Here is a 13,551-nt window from a genome sequence, read left to right as displayed (position 1 = left end):
AAAGGGTTGTATGAAATATTGATATTATTCATTTCTAATAATTTAATCGTAATTTTATTTTAAATTTTAGGATTTTTATTTAAATTTAATTTTTTTTATTGTGAAAATATTGAAATTCATGATTAAAAAATTAATTTGACATTAAATTATTGAAAAAAAGATAGAGCTAATGTGACTTCACTGTTCCATAAAATTATTTCTAAAAAAAAATAAATTAACAACTCTAACATTTTATAAAAAAAATTCACAAAATAATAACTTAAATTTACTTATAACATGAAAAATAACTCTTATCATAAAAGAAAACAAAATACACAAAACTTGTCACCAATATTATATAGGAGAAGAAAGTTGCCCTCTAAAGCTACTTTGGTTTTTCATAATTGCCCCTCAATTATTTGATCAACTGAGAATTTATTTAATTAATAAATATGTTACTGATTGTAACTTGAATCATTACTTTTCTTCTTACTACTATTCGTTGTAACTTTTGATCCATACAATTTTTATATCATATTTTAATTATATTTATATAATTTTAAAAATATTAAATAGTTATTTAAATTTCGATACATTCGTATATTTATATTATATTTGATAAATTTGATTTATTATTTATTCGATACATTGAATCTTTCATCAATGTCTAGTCATCAGCTCCTATAAAACAACACTTAAATTAAGGATGGGAAAGATACTTTCCTCTTGTCCTGTATTTGTATTTGTATCACTAATTAAATTTAGCCAAACTTAAATAATAATAAAAGTTGCGAATCCATACTTAAAATATAAATCTGTCTCAAAGCAGTTGGATTAATGCTTAACTTAAAATTGTAAGAGGTTGCTTATGCGACCTATAAACCAATGAATAATAGATGATTTCGAGGGTAATATGAAAATTGAGATTTTTAATTTTTTTCCCCCTTTTCGATTGAGTTAGCCGTCTAAGAGGAGTAGGAGCTGGAAAGGATCCAAAAAGAACAAGAAAGAGGAGAGAAAAATGAGAAAAAAAAATGGTAGGAGATTTTTTTAAAAAATTATGGCGTTTATTTTTTGTTTTGTTTGGTACATTTTTATATGTTTATCAATATTTTTATTGCTACATAGTGTTATTTTTTATACATGTTTTAATATATATGTTAGTAATAAATTATTTTAATTGGTAATATTTAGTCACTTTTATTATTCATTTTTAGTAAAGAGGAGGAAAAGAGTTTGCTTTTTTAAGAGCTTTTATTTTTTTTATAAGAGTTATTATTTATTTTTCTAATTTTATATTTAATTTTTTACTAATTATTTTTTTACTTTATGTTCAACTATTGTAATATATATGTATAATAAATAAATTATTTTCTCATGTTATTATACAAGTAACCAAACAAGTCATATATGTTTTTATTATTTAACAAGTTGGGGCTTGGGGCGTATCGCCATTGAAACTATTGCTTTAATTGGAAGATGGAAGATTTGGGTTGATTTATTTTGCACTTGCTTTTCAATTTAAAGGTTTGTTTGAATTTGAATGTTTTGGACAAAAAATATTATTCCCAAAAATAAGTTAAGACAATATATTAGATTCGTTTAAAATATGAGCTAAGCTCAAACTCAATTATTTAACGTTGGAGTTCAATCTAACTCATTCGTTCCTAAGTAAGTAATATATAATATTATATTATTTTTGCGTATTATATAATTTATAACACATAAAAGTTAAATTGTAATAATATAGTGAAAATATATTAAAAAATGTTAAGTTGTCAAAAAGAAAATATATAAATAATTAAATATTTTTAAAAATGATTTTAAAATTTAATATTGACAAGACTAAAATAAATTTGGGTAAAATTTTAAGCTTATATTATGAATTATATTGGGCTTAATCGAACATAAAATTTATTAATATTATGCTTAAGCCTTGCTCAATTTGACCCATAAACACCATCATAAGTGGTTTGAATTTTTTTTTTAAATATTTTGGGGGTGTATCACAAACAAGAGGAGAAATTTGAAAAATAGAGAGTATGATTGAGTATGCAGATTGCAATTATCGATAATGTGTACATTTCGTTAATTGGGTGTCTTTTTTCGCGAAATTGGTAGGGAAATAAAGATATGTTAGTTAGGTGTCTCTTTTCACAAAATTAGTAGGGAAATAAAAATATGTTGAGTTGGTGATGTATCGATTGAAATGTATATAGAATAGGATGCAATACTTTCAGGCTAACACAGGTTCTTATGCCAATTATGACACTGTTGTTCGAATCACGTCACCAGTTAGCAACATTATCACCATTAAGTAAAGCATACCAAGCTAGAAAATGAGAGAGTTGAATACCTACTCCAATAGCTTGAAACTTTCTGGCAAAAGGAATTTGATATCATTAAGTAAATACAAGTTTAACAATATACAATTTTTTTTTGGTATTTTTTATCCTCATTGTATGATTTTTGTTCAGATTAATAATTGTTCTTTTCAATAATACTATTTATTAAGTTTAAACTTGCATTCTCTATTTGAGAGTCTAATATACGTTATTATTACACTCAACATTTATAGGTAATATTATTTAATTTTAAAAATAAATTTTAACATTAAAAATGATATTATTAATAGAGATAGAGAACAACCTCTACTCATCAAATTTCCACGTCTTTGCCCGCTTAAAAATTACCCTCATCTTCTCGCAAGATTACCTCAAAGGCATTCTATTAAGTGTCGAGCATGGGAATGTATGGGCAGTAGTAATCCAATGGTTTAAGAAGTCGTTGCACCAACGCTGTACATAGGTAAAATCTAGAAGCCATATTTACATGATAAAATCTATTCTCAATTTACCAAAATTTTCCAGCATATCACAGCCACCAGCTAGACCCATATATGACGAATTAACTTACAACAAGAGTAACACTGCAAACTAGAAATAGCAGTAATTAACGATTATCCCTTGAAGTTTCTTGACTAATACCTGAACAAGTGCACATCATCCTCCATAATAGTTTATTCTCTTCGGTTTCCCTATACAAGTTGAGAAGGTATCGAGCCATCACCCTAGCTTGCAACCTCGACTATATATGTAATTATATATTAAAAAGTTTAAAGTTAAACAATTAAAATAGTCACTTTTATTTAAAATGTTATGTTTTAGTCACTTATATTTAAAATGTTATATTTTAGTCACTTACGTTTTTGCATTGTAACATTTTAGTCACTGAGCTGTTAATTATTGTTAACAGTATAACGATAACACGTTAAATCATTATTTCAAACAAAAATTTTAAGTTATTTTATACAATCGATCCCTATATTTAGTTATTTTGAGTAATTTAAACTTTTTTTTTATGTTCTTTTAACTTTCTTTTTATTTTTCTTTATTTTCATTCTCTTCTGCTTCTCCCCCTATTTTCCGCCTTCTCTATTTCTTTTAACATAGTTTTTCTATATTTTCCATTTATTAAAACTAGTCCCTATCTTGTAGACATGTTTTAACAAATGAAAAATATAAATAATAAAAAACTAGATTAAAAGAAATGAAAATTAGAGAAAAACAAAGTGAGAAGTAAAAGAGAATGAACAAAAATATTAAAAGAAAATAAAAGAAAAAAATTAAATTACTTAAAATATAAATATAAAAATAAAGGATAAATTATAAAATTTAACTTAAAATTTTCGTTCCTACAGCAAGTCGCTCTTAAATGATCCATCATTTCTTTCTATTTCGAATCCAACATTTTTCCAATGCATCGACCTAACAATCAATCCAAGACCTTCATGGTATTATTACACTTTTAGTCCTCTCCCTATTTTCCATCCATTTAATCTAGTCATTTCTTATTCTTATTTTTCACACATTTGCCCCATCACTTTTCACTCTTATATGATTTAGTCCATTTTTTAAATTTCCTATACTATCCACTATCCTCTGCACTAATAATAATTATTATTATTTTACCTGCATCGAAATTTTTAATACATTTCAACTTGAATTGACATTATTTACATCTCAAAGGTAACAAGAATATTACAAAGAAAGTCTTATAGTTTTCTTTGATTTTCAAGATAGCCAGGATGAATAGTATAAATACTTCAATCTTTTAAACGAAATAATACTAATTCCAAACAAAAACATACATGGTTACTATTACAAGATCCTTCAACCAAAGGTTTTTCCCCCAAAACATATGACACATGGAACCTCATACAAATCAAAATTTAAATATTTTCAATTAACTGAGTAAACTCGTCCAAGCACTTGTTACTTAACTCTACATTGCCAAAAATCTCCTTCATTGCAAGTGCGTTAGCTCTGAGTTGCTCACCTTCGGGATCCACCATGACTCGCTTAATACACGTGGCCACCAAGTCGCTCTTAAATGATCCATCAACATCGTTTCTTTCTATTTCGAATCCAACCTTTTTCCAATGCATCAACCTAGCAATCAACCCAAGATCTGCACTTCCACCGGGAAACAATATCAGAGGTTTACCTAATCCAAGAGACTCAATTACGGAACTCCACCCGCAGTGAGTCAAGAAACCACCAACTGATGAGTGAGCCAAGATCCTAAGTTGAGGTGCCCAGCCTCGTAAAACCATACCCCGTTTTGAAACTCGTTCTTCAAACTCGGGGGGGATCATGACCTCTGCAAACTGTTCTTCAACTAAAGGGGGTTTCCTCACAACCCAAATAAATGGTAACCCGGACTTCTCTATCCCAAATGCCAACTCGTGCATGGACTGTTGACTTAGACTCACCTCGCTACCGAGTGCAACGTAGAAAACCGACTTCTCTTGCTTACTATCAAGCCATTTCTTCAATGCTTTCCAATTCTCATCTCCTTTATCTTCTATGTTCGACAGTGATGGTGGCAACAACCCAAGTGGAACAATTGGTTTCTGGTGTATCTTACTAAGCACACGAAGCGCCTCAGGTTCGAATTCATAGCAAGTTCTCAAGGTCAGAATTTTGCAATTTAAAAGCACTGTCGCATAACGTTCAACATCGGATACAATATCCTCGCACTCTTTGTGACTCAACGTTTCATGGAGCTTAAAAGCTATGTTATTAGGATAATCCATCCACGTCGGAACCACCGTGAAATCTTCAGGTGATTTTCTACTTCCACCGAGCATTTCTGATGTAGAGCCTAAGAAAGCGTTCGATGAAGCATTAAAAATGGAGAAGCAAACTAAGTTGATGCGGAGTTGATTCGCCATAGGCGGTAACCAATACGGAGCAAAATCGTGAATAATCAATTTAATTTGCGGCGACCTTTCAAGGAACTCAGTCAACTGTGTTTCAAGTTTATCAAATGATTTTTTGAGGTAAGGAACTTTGTGAATGGGCAACTCGGAGGTGGACTCAACTCCAGGTGGCAGGCCATCAACATGAGGCAAAGAAAGAGGTATAAAGGTAATGTTGGAGCAGAGAGTTGGAGGAAGTTGAGGGAGGCGGCTAATGTTTTTTGGGGTGGAGACATAGTAGATATGGTGATTCTTTTGAGCTAAGAACTTGGCGACTTGGAGATATGGGGCGATGTGACCGTAAGCTAGCTATGGGAACATTGCTATATGAAGCTGTTTTCTGCTGCTGGAGTAATCCATGAGTAGGAGAAATTCAAACTATTTTGCCAGAGATCTTGTTTTGCTTTTTTGTTTAGGGCGGAGATTGGAGTGGTGGAGTCGTTGGCTTCATTTATTAGGAAATGGCTGTCCAATCCAATGCATGGAACTTGAGTGGGCGAAACGAGAAATATTTTTTAGGGCGGAAATTAAATTATAATTTTTATTCCTTCCAGTGCTGTCTTGATTTTAAAAGTTTCTTTTTGTTTTTATTGTTTATAGTTGTTCGTCAGCTATGGCGGTCGTTGGCTTTATTACCAATATGGACCATGACTGAAGATACTGTTCAGAGATACTTGAGTTAGAAGCTGATGAAACAATTAAGCTTCAATATTGCCCTACTTCTTGTATTCTTCAAAATCTTGTTACTTGTTATTCCTAACAATTTAGTTCTTCTGAATATTAAATTTAATGCATAGTAATATTTTATTAGAAATTTCTACTCTATTTTTAAAATGACTGTTCAATTTTATTTAGATTTGATTGAATGGGAATATTGCAATATGAAGCTGTTTTTTGCTGTTGGAGTAATCCATGTCTAGAAGAAATCCAGACTATTTTGCCAGAGACCTTGTTTTGCTTTTTGGTTAGAGGAGTCGTTGGTTCTTCAATAATTGGGGTTTTGTGAAAATAATTGATGTTTAATGCATATAAAAGATGCCATGTGAAATGGTTTTATTAAAATAATTGCGTTTTAAATAATTTATCTGTTTAATTGAGGTATATAATTTATATATACGTGTGTAGTGTGGTATTTTGTTTATACTTTATAATGGAATGGTTGGTGAAATAATTTTTCAAGCTGAGCTAAGATATGGCTTTATAACCCAAGTGGGAGACTGGTAGAGGCGTGCATGAGTAAGGTTAGGTTTAACTAAAAATTTAGGTTTGGTTTAAAAAATGTGGTTAAAATTTTATCTAAGCTTGACTCGAATAAAAATGTTAAAATTTAAGTCTGACCTAGCCCGATCATATTAATTTTTATATTATTTTTATATAATTTTAAAATATATATGATACATAAAAATACTAAAAATATCACAATAAATATTTCCCAACAAATTGAAAATAAATTTTAAAAAATATGTATACTTAAATAATACTAAGATAGATGCAACTTAACAAGCAAATGCTTCTAAAATAATAACAAAATTAACAAATGTCTTTAAAATAATAACAAAATTAACAATAAAATAAGTTTTATACAATATTCAAACAATAACAACAAAATAGTAGTAACATAATAGTAAAATGGTAGCAAAATAAGGAGAAAACAACAAGAAAATAATATTAAAAAATAAAAAAATAATATTTTTTTGTCCTTTAGTGAATTCGGACCAGGCTTGGACCAAAAATACCTTATTCGAGGCCAGACTCATTTTTTAAACAAGCCTTATTTTTTTGTCAAAGTCTATTTTTTGGGCTTATATTTTAATTCAAACCCTTCCACATTTTGGGCAGACCTTCAGACCGGGCTGGTTGGCGAGACTCTGTTCTAGCCACGGGTGAGGTCCTCAACAAGATCTTGTTTACAACATGGGAGAATTAAGGTTTAATATTCCCCTACTCCCCCAAGTCTTCAATTTTTGTTATTTGCTTATTTTTAAGCAATTTACTTACTTTACGAAAATTAAATTTTAAATTTTAAGAATTAAGATTATTATTTTTAATTGTCTTTGATTTAATTAGAAAATATTTACTAATATTTTTTTCAAAAAAAATGAAAAATACATGTGCCTAATATTAAAAAAAATCATTAAATAGCAAATGACAATTAAAAAAAATGCATCCAAATTTATCATTTATAAAATATATGATCGATACATAAGAAATAATGGACATATCATGCCACTAAATAGCATCATTATCACTCCTAAGTAAAGCATATCAAGCTAAAAAAAAATGAGAGGATTGGTTACCTACTTTCAATAGCTTGAATCTTTGGGCAGAAAGATTTGATATAATCAATCAAATACCCCAAGTTTAATATTATACGACTTTTAACTGGTAAAATATCTAATTAAAAGAAGCTAATCACTCTCCATTTTTACTTACAAGAATTGTTGCTCATGTACCCAGTGGTTAAGTCGGGGTGACAGCGGCCTGGCACTCGAAACGAAAAATATTTTATTTAGATTTTTTTTATAATTTATAAAATTTTAAATTATTAATAATAAAATTATATTTTAATTCTTTTAAAAAAATAAAAATTTAATTTAATCACTTAAAAAATATAAAAATAGAAACTAATAAAATGATAAATTATAAAAATATAAACTATTAAAATTATGAAATTATATTTTTACTATTATAAAAAAATACAATTTAATTCCGACCTAAAAAATAAAATTCTAACCTAACCCAAAAATTACTGCTTCAGCTTCCTTGGAAGATCATGTCCTCTACCCCATTAAAGAATGTAGCAGCCAAAGGCATCCTATTCAGTGCCAAGCATAGTAATGTATTGGCAACAATCCAATGGTTTAAGAAGTCCCTGCACCGGCACTGTATATAGATAAAATTTGGAAGACATAAAATCTATTCTCAATGTACAAAAATTTTCCAGCAAATCATAACATACGTCCACAGTGTATCATAGTCACTAGCTACAGCCATATGATGAATTTGCTCACGACAAGGTAAACGCTACAAATTAGAAAAAGCAGTAATTGGCAATAATCATTTAGCTAAACTATAATTATTAGTATTTTCTTTTTATCATTTAATTTTAAAAAATTATAAAATAAAATAATTATTTAACTTTTTTTTTGTCACCAAACTATTTGAACTTCTTTTTCATGGTCACCACCCATTAAATTAGTAACGGAAAAATAAATTGACAGTTTTTAAAATTGCATAATAGCAACTTTAACATTCACCATTTATACATTGTGTCAATTTAATTTTGATTCTAAAAAAATTAACCCTCAATATTTACACATTGTGTATTTTACTTTTAGTTGTGACATTGAGAGTTAATTTTTAAAAAATGAGAAAATATAAAAATTATTATCTTGGATTTTTTTAGCGTTTTAGTTGAAAAGTAAAAAAAAAAGTCAAATTACACAATTTGTAAATATTGAGGGTTAAATTTTTTTAGAATCAAGACTAAATTTACATAATATATAAATGTTAAGGATTGAGAGTTAAAATTTACTATTATGTCAATTTAAAACTATCACGTCATCTTCCATTAGCCATTTAATTGCTAATGGAAAAAAATTAAATAATCAATTAATAAATTTATAACTTTTTAATAATTGAGTGAGAAAAAATATACCTAGTAACTAGGTGGAGTTTAGCTTATCAATTAAAGGTTTTTAAACAATACCAGAACGAGTGCACACTTTTCATCTTGGTTTTCCTCTAGAGAAAATTGAGAAGGTACCGATCCGTCACACTGTTCGTTGTTAGCTATCTTGACTCTACATATAACTACATATTAGGTTAAATTTTAAAGATAGTCCCTATACTTATTGATCTATATAGATTTAGTATTTCTACTTTTATTTGTTCAAAATTTATTCCTTTATTTTTTGATTTTTCATTTCCAATCCCTTCGTTAACTTTTCAGTTAACTCCGTTAAAAGTTAGGTATAATCACAAATTTAACCCCTTAACCTTTACAACTTTTGTCAATTTGACCTTAATTTTTTTCTTTTCTTTTATTATTAAATTTTAAAAAAAATTATAGAAAAATTTAAAAAAATTGAAACTTAATATTAATTACCAATAGATTAGAAGCTCATTATCCAATTAATTTTGAATTTATTCTTATGCAATTGAAAAGCAAATTATCTTAATAATAAATTTTGAAAAAAAGTCCTCTTTCAACTCTTCCTACTTTCTTTTTTCATATTCCCTCGATTCCCATAGCTTCCCCTAGTAATTGAAACTAATACACAAAACCTTCCCTCTCCTTTATCTAAAAAATAGAAACCCCAAAAGAAGAATGGAAAGAATGTAATGCCCCTTGCTCGACTTGATGGTCGAGTCAAGATACCGGGATGTCACATTTGTTGACGAAGCAACTACGATCACTCCAAATCAATTTAATTATTTTTAAAGTTGTTAAGCTTAAAATATGATTCAAGCACTTATCCAAGCTCAAAATGAGCTTATAAAAGCTCCCAAGATGATAGAATGTCATTTAGGGACCAAATTGTAAAGTTAAAACTTTTAAATGCTTGTCAAGACTCATAGATTCCACGTCGCGACCTTACGATGGTACAAAGTCATGACCTCAATCCTGCCACCTTAAAACTTAAGCAAATTGATTCACCCTATCACTTAGAACAGCATCTATATCAACCAACAAACCATTTGAACATGTCAATTTTCAACCTTAAATATCACCTAATTCAACTCAATTCCAAAGCATACAAATCCAAATTTCAAGATTTATAAAGTGGACCAAAAGCACCAAAGCTTTCATTGAGTTCATCCATGAACATTTCTATCATATTCCTAGGTACATGCCAAAAACTAATGCCCAAAATTTTAGATTCATACTGTCTTCCAAGTTTGATTTGTGATGAGATGAGTTGGAGATGATCTTCATTCTAAAACTTCAAAATGATCTTCACCTACGTGTTTGGAAAAAACGCATTAAACTCACAAGAGCTTAGTAAACAAATTAAAAATAAAACTTTGCATTTAAAATCAATTCATTACAAATACACATATATAAACATATATATAACTTTCATGAATCACTATCATCATAAACAAAATTGTTTCAATAATAACTATAGTAAGGTACTAATTCAACAAGTTACAAGCTACTTACCAATGACATTTTTTAAGTTCACTTGCCTTGTAATTTTATTGCCCAAATGTAAACTTAATAGAACATGTAGACTATGCGCAAAAATGTCAATAATTTGCACCAAAGTGTCACTATTATTTGCATGGATGGGCAAATGTCATTTTGCACTGAAGTGCCACAACACTTGCACCGTAGTACCGCTATCACTTGTACCATAATGCCGCTATCACTTACATGCATGAAAATTTTCCTAATGACATACCATTTATATCCTACTAGTTCTTATTTTGTCTACTTGGACATTTAAACTATACAATTTATTTACATTTTCTCAACAAAGAAAATAATTAAAATTTTATATAGAATCAACCATTCATCAAATTTCACTTGACATCTATTTTGTCAACATTCAACATTTCACTTAATTACTCCTAATATCTATTTCACCTATCAAAATTTTATACTATTTGCAATTTAGTCATTTTCTCTAATTTCAATACACATACACTTTTCAATTTATTATAGGAATACCCTTTTACTTTCAAATAATTTCCAAAATACATATCATCATTTTCAACTACAAACATATCTCATGAATGTTACTAAACCAATTTATCATATTTTCATTTAGGGTTTAAATTAAGTAAAGTAAAATTCTTGATACGCTTACAACAAAATTGATTGAAATAAAATTCTTCATTCTTCCTTCACTCATTTGCTATTTCTCTGCCTTTATCAACTTGATGTTCACTCCTCTTAACATTCTCTTCATTAACACAACATATATACGACATTTAGTATTTAAACAAAAATCACATAATATTTCCATGCATTTTGATGAGATAAATATGAAAATCTACAAGAAAACTTTATCATTCTTACTTTAACCTTACTCAAAATCCCTAACTCTTCTTTACTCTTTCCTTAACTATGAACTTTAGCTAACTTCACATGAAACTTAGCTAGTCATGAAGTTGTTCTCTTGATTTCACCAAAAATTTATGAAGAAAATTTGAAGTTTAAAACTTGAAAGGGTTGAAAATGGAGGAAAATGGACCAAAATGAAAGAAAAGAAAATTTGGTGGAAATGGAGAGTGAAAGACGTGAGAGAGAAGATAGAAAATATGATGGTGTTGACTTTTCTTCCTTTTTCTACATCTTTCTATTAGAAATATCTTTTCACTTTCTTCTCTCTTTTTTTATATATTTAATTAAACAAAAATATCTAATTATCATCACTCCAAACAAATGGTAGTTATTCCTATCAATCTCATCACTCATTTTGTACTTCTATGGTTTTATCACTTTTAGTCATCCTGTAACAGTCTAATTTTCAGTGGTGTCAAAACAGTAATTCGAGATCACTAAATTTGAAAAATGAGTAGGAAATATTATTAATTTAGTGAGTATAAGTTAAATGTGAAGTTAGGAAAATTTTTGAAATAGTGAAATGTACTAAAAATATATATATTAAAATAATTAGAATTGAAAACGAGGTATCGAGACCTCGGGAATTTTAAATCGAGCCATAAATATTTTTATAAATATTTATGAAGTGTTAATAAGTAAGTTTTAAAGTTTCGTCCAGAAATTTTAAAGTACTGATAGCTAATTGAACAAAAAAGACTAAATTGTATCAAATATAAAATTGTGGGAAATGATTAAATAGCTTAAATGATAAAAGAAAGAGGGTTTAAAAGGAAAATAGGCCCAAGGTATATTTGGGCTGGACGGCAAGAGCATTAAATCACCAAGAAAATAAGGGCAAAATTAGAAAATTGTAAAATTTACTTAATAAAGCTAGGACTAAAGTGGAATTATCTAGATTTCTCTTTATTTTTCTGCATTCTCATCAGCAAAAACACCACGGAATAGTTCCCTTAAGCTGGTTTTTCATATTTTTACTTCAAGTAAGTTCAATTCTTGATTATTTCTTGAAATTTTTGTGTTTTTGTGACTTTTACAACTAGGTCCATTTGTTGAATTCATTAGTTCTTGATTCTATGAAAGAAATTGAAAGTTTCTATGTATATGTGCTGGAAGTATATGATGATTTGACATAGAATTAGAGCTTTAAATTGTTTATATGCTGATTTTATTGAAAGAATTGAATAGAAAGTGAATGTTTGGGACTTAAATTGTAAAAGAGTTTAAAGTTAGAGTTTTATGTGAAAATTCTGAATTTCAATAGTTATGAAATAACTTATAATGTCTAGGAAAATTATTAATTGAGAAAATTAGTTTAATTGAGGGGTTAATTAAATAAGGACTGAATTGTATGAACTGTGAAATTTGGGGCAAAATGAAAATCAACATTTTGCACTAAAACAGTTTTGGACAGCAGCAATAGTTTAACTTTGAAAAATCTCCAAAAATTGTATAAATCTAATTAGAGGGTGAATAAAATATTAAATTAAAGCTTATTGAGTCTAGTTTCTTATAGAAGAAACGGTGTAAGAAATGAAATTGTAAATCATGAGATATAATAAGTTTTGTGAGACAATGTCAGAATGATTTCGGGTTCCCCTTTTCTGACTTTGGAAAATCATAAAAAATTGGAGAAAAATAATTAAGGGATTAAATTTATATGTTTAAAATCCTTAAAGAGTCTATTTTCAATAGAAATAAGCGGGAACATCATTCAAATATCGTACAATGAGATAATTAATTCTTAGTGAAGAAGGGTCGAAACTGTCAGACAGCAGAATAGGGGCAATTTTAAAGAATAAATTGTACTTATTGGCTAAACCAAAAATCATGAAAATTTTATGGTAATAAGATAAGTAAGTCTAGTTTTAGGTAAAATTAGCGGATCTTAATTTTGAGTTCTGTAGCTTAAGATATAAATAATTTAGTGACTATGACGCAAATGGACAGTTTTGAATATACATAAGTAAATAGTGAAATTATTGATAATGTTACTTGTTGCATGTTATATAAATTAAGGATGTGGAATGGAGAGGAGTAGGAGGAAAATATGTATGAATATTCAGCTAGCATGGCTAATTTGTATGTTTTAGGCTCATGGACTAAATTGAATAAAAGTAAAATTTTATGGGCAATTTTGTAAAAAAAAGTTAGAAATGACCAATTTGCATGAAATGGATTATTTTATTATTTAAATTACAAAATTGAATGAAATTATTAATTTAGCTCAAGATCA

At 28.3% G+C, this 13,551-nt stretch overlaps 1 protein-coding gene across 1 annotated transcript; it reads right to left on the bottom strand.

Moving 5' to 3' along the window:
• Positions 1-4,210: 4,210 nt before the first annotated feature.
• Positions 4,211-5,215, bottom strand: LOC107937705 (UDP-glycosyltransferase 91C1). The gene has a single exon (XM_016870659.2). It carries the CDS (start codon positions 5,213-5,215, stop codon positions 4,211-4,213), a length of 1,005 nt encoding a protein of 334 aa, XP_016726148.1.
• Between the last annotated feature and the right edge of the window lie 8,336 nt (positions 5,216-13,551).

This window comes from Gossypium hirsutum, chromosome A05 (assembly GCF_007990345.1).
Source record: "Gossypium hirsutum isolate 1008001.06 chromosome A05, Gossypium_hirsutum_v2.1, whole genome shotgun sequence".
In the NCBI taxonomy this organism is placed as follows: Eukaryota; Viridiplantae; Streptophyta; class Magnoliopsida; order Malvales; family Malvaceae; genus Gossypium; species Gossypium hirsutum.
Note: the sequence above shows the minus strand (reverse complement) of the source record. Positions and strands in the feature narration are given on the sequence as shown.